The sequence below is a fragment of the Hetaerina americana genome, unplaced genomic scaffold (assembly GCF_022747635.1).
Source record: "Hetaerina americana unplaced genomic scaffold, ioHetAmer1.1.p SCAF_20, whole genome shotgun sequence".
In the NCBI taxonomy this organism is placed as follows: domain Eukaryota; kingdom Metazoa; phylum Arthropoda; class Insecta; order Odonata; family Calopterygidae; genus Hetaerina; species Hetaerina americana.
Genome location: NW_027286764.1, coordinates 488261 through 502601, shown reverse-complemented (window position 1 = coordinate 502601; position 14341 = coordinate 488261). Strand labels below are relative to the sequence as shown.

At 40.5% G+C, this 14341-nt stretch overlaps 2 protein-coding genes across 4 annotated transcripts in view; both read left to right on the top strand.

The window, feature by feature from the left end:
* Nucleotides 1-1619, top strand: part of LOC139688556 (calnexin-like) — a 52749-nt gene extending 51130 nt beyond the window's left edge. For all 3 annotated transcript variants that reach the window (XM_071586108.1, XM_071586105.1, XM_071586107.1), the window contains exon 11: nucleotides 276-1619. In XM_071586108.1, the coding sequence (XP_071442209.1) occupies nucleotides 276-350 (75 nt within the window). In that variant the 3' untranslated portion in view covers nucleotides 351-1619. The remainder of the gene's footprint in view (nucleotides 1-275) is intronic.
* Nucleotides 1620-2483: 864 nt separating this feature from the next.
* msl-3 (male-specific lethal 3) overlaps nucleotides 2484-14341 on the top strand; it is a 65553-nt gene continuing 53695 nt past the window's right edge. The window contains exons 1-3 of the mRNA XM_071586111.1: nucleotides 2484-3091; nucleotides 3645-3713; nucleotides 8141-8250. Of these exons, the coding sequence (XP_071442212.1) occupies nucleotides 2990-3091; nucleotides 3645-3713; nucleotides 8141-8250 (281 nt within the window). The 5' untranslated portion in view covers nucleotides 2484-2989. The remainder of the gene's footprint in view (nucleotides 3092-3644; nucleotides 3714-8140; nucleotides 8251-14341) is intronic.

The following is a 14341-nucleotide window of genomic DNA, read 5'->3' as shown; positions in this document are numbered from 1 at the left end:
TGTATCAGAAGCAGAAGATATGTGGCCCTTAACTATTGTACACTTTTCACATGAATCCGATAACTTTTCTCCTTACAGTATGCTTCATAGTATTTGGTATCCACAGTACTTGAAACTTATAGAAAATGTAGTTGATGGTAAGGGAAGGTTTGAAAAACACCGCTCTAGGTGGATATTTGTTGTTGTGTTGATGTGATATGTTTCCCCCTCCCTTGAGGCTTTTCATGGAGTTCTTCAATGTTCATCAATGTGGGCTGACGCTGTGTGTTTTTCAGGCCGAGGCAGTGGGTGCCACCGAAGTTGGCCCAGAGCGCTCATCGCCCCGGCGGCGGCGCCTAAGGAAGGAGTGAAAGGATGAGTGCCCGGAGTCCTGGTCGGCTGCTGCCTCCATGAGGGACAACCTGAAAACCTCTCACCCCCCCATCCCTCCTCCCGCCCCACCCACCACCGCCACTCCATTCCCCCCCTCTGTGTGTCCTCGTGTGGAGGGGACCTGGGCCCCATCTGCTCCAAAGACTGACAAGGAATCCCCGATTAGACTCCCCGTTTTATTTTAGCATAGGACCTTCCTCCTCCTGTAACTGGCCGTGCCAGCGTCCACCGTGACTGCCGAGGAAGTTCACTGCTGTTTGGAAGAGGGTGTACATTAAAGGAGGGAGAGCCACAAATGAGCAGAAATTGGCACGAGCAGGTGAATGGGCAAATGGCAATAGTCTCGGATCTCATTGCATGTGCCTCAAATGCACATGCTCTGCTGCTTCTTACTATTCTAATTTCAACCAAAGATGCTTGCATGGAGGTGGATCAACCATTGCGTGTGTTGTTGCACTGTTGGAGGGGTAGAGGGCATTCGAGGATGAGACTTCCCATCCCATCACATCCCTTGTTGTAGGAGGCGGGATTTTTCATTGGTTCTGATACCTTTGTGTGTTGTAATGCTGCAAAAGTTCTGATTTTAACCTTAAGCATGGGGACTCTGGCTTGCAAGACTGTTTTTGTGCCTCCTATATAATTTTTCATGGGTGCAAATTCTGAGGAGCAGATGTGCACCTTGCACTTGAATCTGCCATTTCAATAGTTGATGTTTATGTTTTCATTGTTCCAAAGGATCAGCTGCTTAGAACTAACTGAACATTGGCTGTTTTGTCAAGCCTTATAACTGTGTTAGATGACTATACTATATATATAATGATTAATGTATTTATAACATAGTCTTCTATTAATGTTGAAATGAGTCTAATTTGGTTTGAAAATGGAGTTTATACTGTTATGCATTTCAATGAAACTGAAAGAAACCAGGTAAAAATTTTTTCCCTTGTTAATAAGTCAGTAAATTGATTTAGAGTTCTCTGGGCATAAGCTGGTTGATTTGCTGACAGTTTGATTGTAGGACTCTAGTCATTTTGGTTATTTAATCTAGGCAATAAACAGTAGTTTGAAGAATTGAAACTTTATACATTCTTATGTGTGAGATTTATTTTGTGTTTTAAGTGATAGTGTTATTCTTGCAGTTTGTTATGCAAGTGATTGTAATAATGAAGATATGCATTTAATGGTATGTATTGGTGACCATTTATGTAAACCTGAATTTAGTAAAAAATAAAAAGTGAGCACTGTGATTTTTAATGATATTTTCACAGCCCACAGCTATTCCTGATCTAAGGATTAACAAATTAAATGATTCAGACACCTTTTAAGTCATGTGATTACCTTCTTCATATTTCATAGAGATATTGTACGAACAGTAATTTACTCTGTGTAAACATGATATTTCTTCTCATTTAGTTAATATGGTGAATGAAAATAACAATACGATGATATTTCGCTTGCATTAAATTTGTAAAAGTTAATTAATTTCTCCTTTCTTATCGGAGGATGGAATAATGTAATGAACTTATTTAATTGCCCAAAATAATGAAGTCAAAAGTAAAATATGCATAAAAATGCTCTTCACATGTTCCTCTAGACACTACAAATAAATAATATTATGTATCAAGTTCTGAATACAGAAAGAAGATATTTTTAACTTAAGAAAGGAATATGATTGATTCGGTTTTCTTATCTGTTATATACATACGTGTGTACCTAAGTATAAATATATATATATATATATATATATATATATATATATATATATATATATATATATAAATATTCACCTGAAAGAATAAATTGCCGTTAGGGATACTGCTGGAATACTCTTTACATGTAGTTTTGGATGTGGGCAATGTTTCAATTTTTCCCCTTGTTCCAGATGTATTGGGTGAAAATACTGTAGTATACATTTTGTCTTAGTCTAATTTTCGTAGCTATCTAGAATCCATTGCTATGTCTACAGCTTTGTCATCGTAATCACTGTCGTTTAGGAAAGCGGCTTCCAACGGATCTGAACTTCGAATGTCCGTTTGAATAATGGCGGGTTGTCCTCCGCTATGCACGCCAACGTTCCGAAACGGCAGCGCTATAAGCGCAAAGGTGCGAGCTTACACTGAGCAACAGCTTAGAAAGAAGTAGAATTATATGTCTGGTGTAGGCACTATTTTGTGGTAGTGCGTTGATCACTATTGCAGTAGGGAAAACGTTGACTTTGATCGCTGATACCAGTTGTTAGATGTGGAATTGGGGCACTTCGTCACTCTTTGGTGTTTGCATTTGGGCTGGTAATCCGGAACACGGTCGTAAATGGCGCCGTCGTTCGATGTGTACGAGTAAATTTTCTTTCCCTGTCCTTTATACACTATCAATTTTATAAACGCACGTATCGTAAAGAACCAACTATTGACAGTGCCGAAGTGTCTATTCACATCCTCATTACAAAAATGGTGTAGGACATTTGGTTAGCTACTCCGAAGTTTGTATTCTCAAACGTGCATTAAACTTGGTGTAGGTGGTTGTGATTTTCCGAGAAATGGTGTAGTGTGTAAATGAAATTTTTGTGTACGTCTTCAAATACATTTTTTGGCTACTTTACTCTGCAACCCAGTGAGAAATGGTTTCCACACGTGGTGTGAAGTTCAAATTTACGGAAGGGGAAAAGGTGCTCTGTTATGAACCAGATCCTACTAAGGCCAAAGTTTTATATGACTCTAAAGTAAGTAACCGAAACAGAATGAAAACAATGTATTTTCCGTAAAACTTGTTTATTTAGTACAAATAGTTACAACACACAGGCGTCACCTTCATGTTCAGGACTAGTTTATCCTGAAGGTGATGCGTATGTGTTGAAACTAGTTGTACCAAATAAAAAGTTTTGTGGAAAATGCATAGTCTTCTTCTTTCATTCGAAAATTGACACGTATTCAAGCCTGATACCATCGAGTGTAATCCAATCAATTTTAGAATCTCAACTAAGATTGGTTAATGTCGATCGACATTAATTTTATAAATAAAATATAATGTGTACAATGGTGCAAATTCCCAATTTTATTATTAATAATCTTTCAGGGTTCCTAAATAATGTAATTTATTGTTGGTTTATTTTTCGTATACAGTGAGTTTTCATTTGTAGTGTAGTTTCAGCTTCTATTTCTGTTGTTGTGAAATTTGCCACTTTCATTGTGTGTTGAATTTCTCTTTGATGAATATTTGTAATAGTACGCCATTTTATCAATCCCTTGAAGTCAAATATCTGTGATTATTTTCAGGTTTTAGAAGTTATTGTCAACAAAGATAATCGTGGGAGAAAATGTGTGGAGTATCTGATTCATTTTCAGGTGGGTTTTTTGCCATCTTCTCTGCGTATGTATTTTGTTTTCTCTCTGGATGTGATAAAATTTACCTTGATAATCTTCTAATTTATTTCAATCTAGTTGTATTAATACTTCACTTGCTTGATTGTTCCCGGAAAGGATCCCTTTGTGGCCAAAATATGCACTTACGACCATTTGTGATTATGCTCCCCCTTTGGTGTATTTCAACGTGCTCAGAAGCTCCCTTTCGTTCGTTATATTTTCTTGTTTTCCTAACCCCTGTTTTCTTCCCCTGTGTTCCTTTGAATTCCATTTCGTAGTTTTCATACCATAGTTGTTGAGCAGCTTTTTCACATCAAGGTTAGAAAGATAGCTATTTATGCTTTATTTTGCCAAAATGTCAAAGAAGTTCTTCTTAAAGCCCTGGCTGGCTACTTGCTCCTTCTCCAATCCTCAATGAACGGCTTCTCTTAATTAGGGAAAGATGAAACAGGACCAGTAAGCGTTAGGCTCACAGGAAATGTTATGCTTCATTTGAAGCTGAGGTAGAAATATCGCAGCCGATAATTACTTCGCATCTTTAGCACTAGCAAAAAACTTAAGTGTAAGGAAATGAGCCTTATGGGAACTGTGATCGTAGTAGTAGAGAAATTCCCGAATTTTTGAAAAATCACTCCACAGAATTTCTCCTTACACTTTCAGTGAAACATTAAAATCTACATACTAAAGTGCTATAAATTTGAGTTCAATGCATCCGTCTGAGGATATTGAGGAAAACCAAATGTAAGTTCCTGAAACAAATTCTACAACTCAACGGAGTACGCCATTGGTGTACTACATCGAATGGCAAGGCTGTGCTCAACAAGCTGAATGCTGCTGCTTGTCTTAAGGTACAAATCTCTTGGATGCCCTTGACTGAATGGCTATAAATGCTTTGCTGTTTTGCCAGAAAAATATCACTGGAGAGGAAATTAGAGGGCATAATTGTATGATGAAAGAAGCTGAAAATATGAGAAATGCACCAGTCTCTGATAATGAAATACCATCAACAGAGAGCTGTAGAGCACTGTTAGTTTCAAAAAGATCAATGTGAGGGAAATACAACTTAGTTTGATTACGTGGAAGCAGAAAACATGATTGTCAAAAATATACAAGGAAAAGCATTGAACAAATCCTATGCAATGTGTGTGTTTAAAGTAAACTTGATTTTTATAAGACTTGTAATTATCAATAGTTGATATAAAATTGAAGAAGCATAAGTCCACTCCAAACGCAATGGATCAGAAACATCCAGAATTCCCCCAGTGCTACTTAGATAGCAAACACCCCATATTTTTGAGCTAGTTTTTAGCAAGTGAAGTAGAGTTTTCGTAAACTGGTACTATTGTTTATAAAATGTATATTTGCATGGTAGAGTTAGGTTCAACATGTGCAGTTTGAAGTCCCATCTCTTATGATTGTCTGGGATTTGGCAATGATTTAAAACCCGTCATATTTTGGCATGTTTTGAACACTTTTGCGTGTTTCTGATGACTGATTCACAGGAAGTCTCCCTGCTACTCAGTCAGAAGAATTTCAAGATAATTTGGTCACCCTGGTTATTGGTTGAAACATTACGTATCATCTACAAATTTTCTGTATGTTAAGATTTTGTCTCTGGATATGGCAGTCCATATTTTAAATTTGGAAGGAGGTTAGGCAAACGAGAAAAAGGCAGGAAGAGGATAGGGATGTTGGATGGGATTAAAGGAGGAAGGAAGAACGCAGAGATGAAGAGGAACTTGGTGCACATAGAGAAGGTTGCTGTATTGTGTTTTGTTAGGAGTAAACAAATATTTATTTAGTAAAATTTGTTGTCTCAGGCGTAACTTTATGGAATTTGCATAACATATTGAAATGAAATAATTTACTTTGTAATTCCACACACTTTATTTAAAAAAACTAAAAACTTTATATTGTAGTATTTCGTTCAGACCAAACCCCCAAGTTTCAACAAGAAATTAAGAAAGTGATTAAATCTTGTGATACGTTATTCAAAAGTTGTGAAATGTTCAAACTAGTGCAAATGAATCCCTCAGTGCCATGGCTTTTCGGGCTTCCTGGAGTTCACAAAAATGAGATTCCGATCAGACCTGTAGTGTCAAATATGTCAGCTCCCAACCACATACTAGCGAAAAGGCTTAATGTACTCTTCAGGGAGGTTTCCAAATTTTCCACGGAATATGGTGTAATGAATTCCTTGGACCTTGTCAACAAACTTATGAAAAAGGTCATCCCGAAAAAGTGCATGATTGTTTCCTTCGATGTACGCAACCTTTTCATTAACGTGCCACCCATGGAAGCGGTGAACCTTGCCGAAGACATCCTCATCCGGAAATCCATCCCAGTGCCAGTTATAAGTGAACTCTGTGTGTTACTTAAGACGTGTCTTTCCCACAATTATTTCATTTTTAATGGTACATATTTCCAAAAACCTAATGGTTTAGCCATGGGCTCGCCCTTGTCCCCACTCCTGGCCGATATTTATATGGACAATTTTGAAAAAGTTTTGTTCTCCTCAGCTCACCCTCTCATTAATAATGTATTTTGTTGGCTAAGATATGTATACGATGTCTTCTGTGTGTGGACAGGTTCTGATAGGCAACTAGATCAGTTTCTAGCACATCTAAATTCTATCAATTCTAATGTACAATTCACGTGTGAAAAAGAGGAAAAAGGTTCCCTGAATTTCCTCGACCTATCCATTTGTAAAGACAAAGACAGGTTACAGTATTCCATTTTTAGGAAGGAAATGCATACGGACCAATTAATTAATTCCTCTTCAAGGCATTGCTTCACCCAAAAGCTTTCGGCATTTCATGCAATGATCCACCGTTTAACCGCTATCCCTACGTCAAAATTCAATGTAAATAAGGAACTTAATGTAATTAAAACGTTAGCAGTAAACAATGGTTATTTAGAAGATCTAATTCATAAACTTTACCGGAATAAACTTACAAAAATAGCCTTAAGCCACATTTACAACCCCGAACATGTAAAAGATCCCACTGCCAAATGGCGGAGAATACTATATCTTGGGACTATTTCTCAAAAAGTAATTAAAAGTTTTCCTGAAGAAAAAATTAAATGTGCATTTTACAGTGGTTCATGCCTTGAGAACCTGATCTCTCACACTAAAGACAAAGTCCCCAAAAACGAGAGGAGTGGAGTGTATGAGTTAAAGTGCTCAGAATGTAGCACCAAGTATATTGGGCAAACAGGATGGAAATTTAAAGAAAGAATTAAAGAACACCAAACATGTGTAAAAAATAAGAACATAACATCCCTCTTTGCAAAGCACCTCATCGAAAGTGACCACAACAGTGACTTTGTGACAAAAATTATTCATTTTGAAGAAAAAGGTCAAAGGCTCGATGCTTTGGAGCAGTTAGAAATTCTGAAATGTGTCCGTTGGAAAGATGAACTTGCCGACGAAATTTTGTATCCCTCCCACTCCCCACTCCTAGACCTACCACTCTTCTAAGTCAAAAATGTAATTCTCTTTTCTTCCCAGCTACATTGTACCCTTTTTACCTCTCCAACCTCCCTCCCTCTCTGACCAACCCCCCCTCCTTTGATCAGAAGGTATATATAGACAGCGTGCTTCTATGAGGACCACCTGATGATGGCGTTCAACCTCGAAACCTGGGTTGTTTTTTTTTTTAATAAAGTGTGTGGAATTTCAAAGTAAATTATTTCGTTTCATTTCAATATTTATTGAGTAGTTGTGTCCATCCAAAACCTACCCTAACCAGTAGATTACTAATAAAAAAATATTTTAAATTTGCCTATGATTTCACAGTCGGCATTTATAAATTTGGGAATTCATTAAAATGGAAATCATCGTTTATTCAAAAACCATGTGCTTCATTGGAAAATAAAAAAAACTAAGATAAGCATCGATACATATTTCTTTTAGTAACTATAATGTGAAATTACTTATAATGATAAAGAGATGTGTCTTGAACCCCTTTGCTCTGCAGCAAAAAGGCAAACTGCAAGAATACTCAAATGCTCTGAGTGGCACAGCTTTGACTCGAGATATTTGGTAGTACTTTATCACAAATAGGGGGGCAATGGAACTTAATTTCAGAGACAAGGACCAAGAGAAAATGACCATAAAATCCTAAGAAATGGTGTTTTGCCTCAGCTAGTCTTTTCTCCTTAGGAATGTGAAATAACCTGATTTGAAATTACCAATTTCATTCAAAAATGATAGCTAATGCAGTGGCACGCTAATTGTATTTGGCTACAATGCAAATTGAGAATACGAACCATGAAAAAGTGTAACCGCCCCACTTCTATTTAATGGCATGAAGTGTAGTAAGTCAGTGCATGTTTAAGATAAAATGTAGTGAATTCAGTTTTTTTATCTCCTTCTGGGTTTATAGTTGTATTATTTTTATTTCCAGGGTTGGAATTCTTCTTGGGACCGTTGTGTAGGTGAAGATTATGTTCTTAAGGACACGGATGATAATCGAAGACTTCAAAGAACTCTTTCAGATAAAGCACAGCTGCAGCTGTGAGTCATACTGCATTTGAATTATTTCCCCAGAATTTTTTGTCTCTTACCTTGTCATTTAGCCTTAATAATTTAAATGAATTGAATTTAGAATGAATAGATATTGTATGCGTACAGCACAAATTAGAATTTAACCTCGTGTTTGATAGTTTAAGCATGATCATTTATTTATATTGTTTTTTTTGTTTTCTGCTACAAGTAATATGTAGAGGGTATTTTATTATAATTTTATCAAAAACATAAAAAAAGATGAATACCTCATTTAAGCACAACACTGTTGGGAGGGATTAAAAGATCTTCCTTCAGATTCTTAAATTATTCGCCAATTGCTCTTCTGTGGTGATGCAAATGGCAGCATTTTTATTGAGTTCCCTTTTAAAAATGATCTTGTGTGATTTCTTGCCAATTCAAACGCTTGAAGTGAGATGAACGAACCACCAGCACCTGAATATTTTCTTTGTTTTAGCATATTTGGGAATTTGAAAATGACAAGATCATCTTAATACTCCCTCCCCGGACTACAACCTTGACGTGGTGGAAGGGCTTGTGCGTTCCTATGACACCGAGAGCTGTGCCGGCGGGAGTAATAATAATTGCTCTTGGTAGGGACACCCATGCCAGATAGGTTGAAGGTTAGGAGCCAGACGAAAGGTAGTCCACGGAGTGTCTGTTCCTCAGTGAGGCGGCTGCAATGGCGTCTGACCCCAGTGGGGCGGCCAGTGAGTGATAGTGTCACGTTAAAAACACTATTGAGGAAGGCCACGGGAAACCACCTCAATTATCATTCCAGAGATTTAAATGATGGGCAATACAGAGATTTTGAGTCCTGTCAAATACGGGGCTCGGCCAAATCGGCCGTGTGTCTTGCCTGGCAGTGGGAGAGGCAAGGCTTCCGCGGTTGTCATCCCACGAAACCCTTGCAGGGGAAAACTGGCAGCAGCAGGACAAGACGCAGAAGAAGACCAAATTAGTTAGAATAGGAACGTGGACTGTTAGGACAATGATGAGGATAGGATTATTGGAGAATATCAAGCGAGAGATGGAAAGGGGAAATATAGATATTTTAGGTCTATTCGAGGTGAGATGGAAGGATAGCAGGGATTACTGAAGTGTTCAGTATAGAAAAATATACAGTCGTGGGGACGAGAGCCAACTAGGGGTTGCCATAGTATTAAATAAAGAGGTAGGAAGAAGCGTAGTCAACATAGATCAGGTAACGGATAGATTATTACTAGTGGAGATAAGAGCAGAAACGACGAACTTGGTTATTATTCAGGTATACATGCCACCGAGCATCTATAAGGAAGAAGAGGTCGATAGGATATACGATCAGTTAGAGGACATAATCGCGTTTGTTCCCTTAGGGAAACATTTGATAACGATGGGGGATTGGAATGCGACGGTAGGCGAAAGAAGAGACTGGGGTGAGGTGGGGAACTACGGTTTAGGTACAAGGAATGACTGCGGGGAGTAAGCAGTTGAGTTCTGCAGGAGACAGGGGTTAGTCATCACCAACACTTGGTTTACATCTACATCTACATAATACCCCGCAAGCCGCCGCAAGGGCGCGTGGCGGAGGCTGTTAGGTCACCAAGCGTAAAAAGGAACAATACCACATGCAAAAAAACAGCGTGGAAAATTACACCCACAGCAGCGCACACACTCGTGCAATAATCCCTTCATCCAACACTCATGCAAACACATATACCGCAAAAAGATGGACGAGCGGAGAAAATGGAAGAATGTATGTACAGAGTTAGGCAAAATGAAGTATAAGGAATTAAACAATAAACTGAGGCAGGCAACAAATAAAGCAAAAGAAGCATGTTGGAAGACGCAGTGCGAAAATATGGAAAGTCTGCAGAGGAAGGGTGAAATTGGTTTGTGTACATCAAAGTTAAATCTTTATCGGAAAGTAAGAAAGGGAGATCAACGATAGCAGTTAGAGATAAGGCGGGTAAGGTAATAGTTTACGCAGGAAAGATCCAAGAGAGATGGAAGGAATATGTAGAAAAACTGTATAGTAAACAACTTAGACCAACAAAGTTAGACAGAAAAGGAACATGACGTAGAGGAAGATAGCTTTGGTCCAGGCATACTAGACAATGAGATAGAAAGGGTATTAAGGGAGATGAAACTAAATAAGGCCGTGGGGGTGGATAACATTCCTGCGGAACTATTGAAGTGTTCAGGAAAATGTGGGAGGAAGAGGCTATACGGGTTGATTCGCAGTATTTATGAGGAGGGAATCTGACTGGAAGACTATGAGATCAGTTTTAGTTCCTATTCCAAAAAAGGTAAAGGCCACGTCATGTGAGGACTACAGGACAATTAGCTTGTGAGGACTACAGGACAATTAGTTTCATATCCCACGCAGCTAAAGTTGTTCTTAGGATGATTTCCATATTTTTCGGGCTGCGTCCGCGTATGTCGTTTAAATGTACAACAGAGCATCGGCCATCGCTGAGCACGCCTGGAGTGAACCTGGACACTCTATTCTGTTCGACGACGCTAAAATAATAGCGAAAGAAGGAAAATACTTCCAGAGAATAATCAGAGAGGCCATTGAAATCGTTAAAAGGCCAGAAAATTTTAACAGAGAGGATGGATGGATATCCACTCCACAGTGCGTGGAAAAGAATTATTCCGCGCAAATATGAGGACGTTCCCTGATTGGCCAAGAAATTTCCCGGTATTGGCGCCGGATTTTTCCTATATAAGACGGGACAACAAGCTTCTTTTCATCCTTGACCTGAGGACGCCAGCAGGATAGCTGGCGAAACTGTTGTACATTTAAACGACATACGCGGACGCAGCCCGAAAAATGTGGAAATCACCTACTCATCGCCGCGGAAACCTTCGAACGAACATTACTCACCTCTACGGGGAGGGGATTCACAGGAAGATAAGGAGATTCGAGAAGCTCAGAATGAGGAAGGAGAGACTTTTGACATCGTTAGCGTTCCTACAACGATGCAGAGACACGGAGACGATTCCTACTTGCGTAGAAGTCAAACACCACCTGAACACACCCAAGGCTAAGAAGATCCTCCGCCGCTGCAGCGAAGACCTTCTGAGAGAGAGAATTCACGATAAACGTTGGAACCTCGACCGCCTCTCCGAAGAATTGTACTATATTCATTTGGAGCTGGCTGCCACCCTACAAGCTGACGATTGGGACACAACCGAGCGGATTACGTACGACTCTTCCCGAGCCAGTCTAATGGCGACGCGGGAAAAGCAAGTCAACAAATTCAACAAACTTCATTGTAAGCAGCATCCACTGACCTCGATTAATGGGGCTGACAATGGCCAATCGGTTGTGAACCTGATGGACCTTCATTTAGATGAAGCCGCCCTCGCAGTCTTATCTAAGGGTCTGAACTTCGCTTTGACCCCAAGGACGATACCACTTGAGAAGATCATCGCGGAGGTAGAGTCATCGATCCGGAGACTTCCAAAGGCGGCCGCCGACGAAATCCGAGAAGATGTCGCACGTATCCTCCATGGCGCAAAACCACCAAGATCAAACACCACCGGCAAAGAAAGGAGAGCACTGAAGGAGCTAAGAGACAACGAGAGTATAAACATTTTACCAGCTGACAAAGGCAACGCAACAGTTCTAATAAACAGAGAGGATTACGAAGGGAAAATATCGCTCATCCTCAGCAGTCCGACTTATAGGAAATTGAAAAGCGATCCGACTGCCAAGACGGAGAGAAGCACAAGGGCTATCATTAAACGATCGCTTATTCCAAAAGAAGAGCAACGACGCCTGCTTCCGACTGCACCGAAACCACCGAGACTGTACGGCCTGCCCAAAATTCACAAGAAGGATGTACCTCTCCGACCGACTGTGAGCCAGATTGCCGCTCCGACTTACCGACTCGCCAAGTACTTGGCGCGGTCTCTGCAGGACCACGTCGGACAGACACCCAGCTTCGTAAAAAACTCGACGCATTTCATTGACGTAATAAGAAACATCACTATCCACGACAACGATCTCATGGTCAGCCTCGACGTTGAATCGCTTTTCACCAGCGTCCCTATTGAGGAATCGCTGAATATCATCAAGGAACTCACCTCCCGCGGGATCCCTAAGGACTTTCCAGGATTGGTGGAGCATTGCCTCCGCAATTCCTTCTTCCTATGGAATGGTGACCATTACGAGCAGACGGAAGGAGCTGCGATGGCACCACCCCTCTCCCCGGTTGTGGCCAGCCTCTACATGGAGAGCTTCGAAAAGAAAGCACTGGAATCCTGCGACAAGCGGCCCTCACTGTGGCTAAGATATGTCGACGACACTTTTGTCATTTGGTCACACGAGAGGGAGAATTAAAAAAGTTCCTGAAACATCTGAACTCACAGCATAAAGCCATCCACTTCACTATGGAGATGGAAAAGGATCATCAACTGCCCTTCTTGGACGTCATGGTGAAGAGAAATAAAGGGAATGGGAGGCTTGGACACAGAGTATACAGGAAGCCTACTCACACCGACCGCTACCTTAATGCTGCATCGCACCACCATCCCAGGCAGAAGACCTCACTGGTAGACACACTTGTCAACCGAGCATATAAAATATGTGACTCCGATTCTATTGCCAACGAGAAGAAACACTTGACAAATGCCCTGCAAAGGAATGGATACAGCGCTCATATGATCCAAAAAAAAGGGCCGAGAAGGAAGAAAAGAAGAGACAAACCACCGCTGTTCCTGACAGGGAGGAAGACTCCAGACCACGACCGAAGGCTTACGTCACCATCCCCTTCATCGTAGGGACTTCGGAAAGAATCGCGTGGGCTTTAAGGAAGTATGATGTGGTGACCAGATTCAACTGCGTCACCAAGATAGCTGACACCCTACCCGGTACACAGGGATGAAATTTCACCGTTAATATTAGAAGGCGTGTACCAAGTGCCATGCTCCTGTGGCAAATGGTACATCGGTAAAACATGCAGAGCGCTGAAAACACGCATGAGTGAACACCAGAGGGCAACCAAGGCCAAACAGTTTAGAGCATCGGCCATCGCTGAGCACGCCTGGAGTGAACCCGGACACTCTATTCTGTTTGACGACGCTAAAATAATAGCGAAAGAAGAAAAATACTTCCAGAGATTAATCAGAGAGGCCATTGAAATCGTTAAAAGGCCAGAAAATTTTAACAGAGAGGATGGATATCCACTCCACAGTATGTGGAAAAGAATTATTCCGCGCAAATATGAGGACGTTCCCTGATTGGCCAAGAAATTTCCCGGTGTTGGCGCCGGATTTTCCCTATATAAGACGAGACAACAAGCTTATTTTCATCCTTGACCTGAGGACGCAAGCAGGATAGCTGGCGAAACTGTTGTGAATTTAAACGACATATGCGGACGCAGCCCGAAAAATGTGGAAATCACCTACTCATCGCCGCGGAAACCTTCGAACGAACATTGTTCTTAGGATCATAAACAAAAGGATAGAGAGTAGGGAAAATGATTACTTAGGGGATGATCAGTTTGGGTTTAGGTAGGGGAGAGGTACGCGTGATGCCATTGCAGTAATGAGATTATTAACTGAGCGGAATATAGAATACAACCAGGAGGTATTTGCCGGTTTCAAAGATTTCGAAAAAGCATTTGATAGAGTGAATTGGGAAAAACTAATGAGTATTCTGCTAAAAATAGGAATAGATTGGAGGGAAAGGAGGCTAATCCACAATCTGTACATGTCTCAGACTGCTCAGGTGCGAGTGGGAAACGGAGAGTACAGATGGGCAGTGTTAGGAAGAGGTGTAAGCCAGGGTTGCCCATTATCACCGTTGTTGTTCAACCTGTATGCAGAGGAAATGATTAAAGTGGCATGGGAAGAACTGGAATTAGGAATGAAAATGGGCGGGGAATTTGTAAAATCAGTCAGGTTTCCTGATGACCAAGCTTTAGTTTGTCAGTCAGCCAAGGGATTGTAAGCATTGCTTAGTGAATTGGAAATTCAGTGCGACAGATATGGAATGAGAATCAATATTAATAAAACCAATGTCATGCGATTTTCTAGAAAGTAAAAGCATAAGCTAAACATTAAAATAGGAGGGCAAAAACTAGACGGGTAG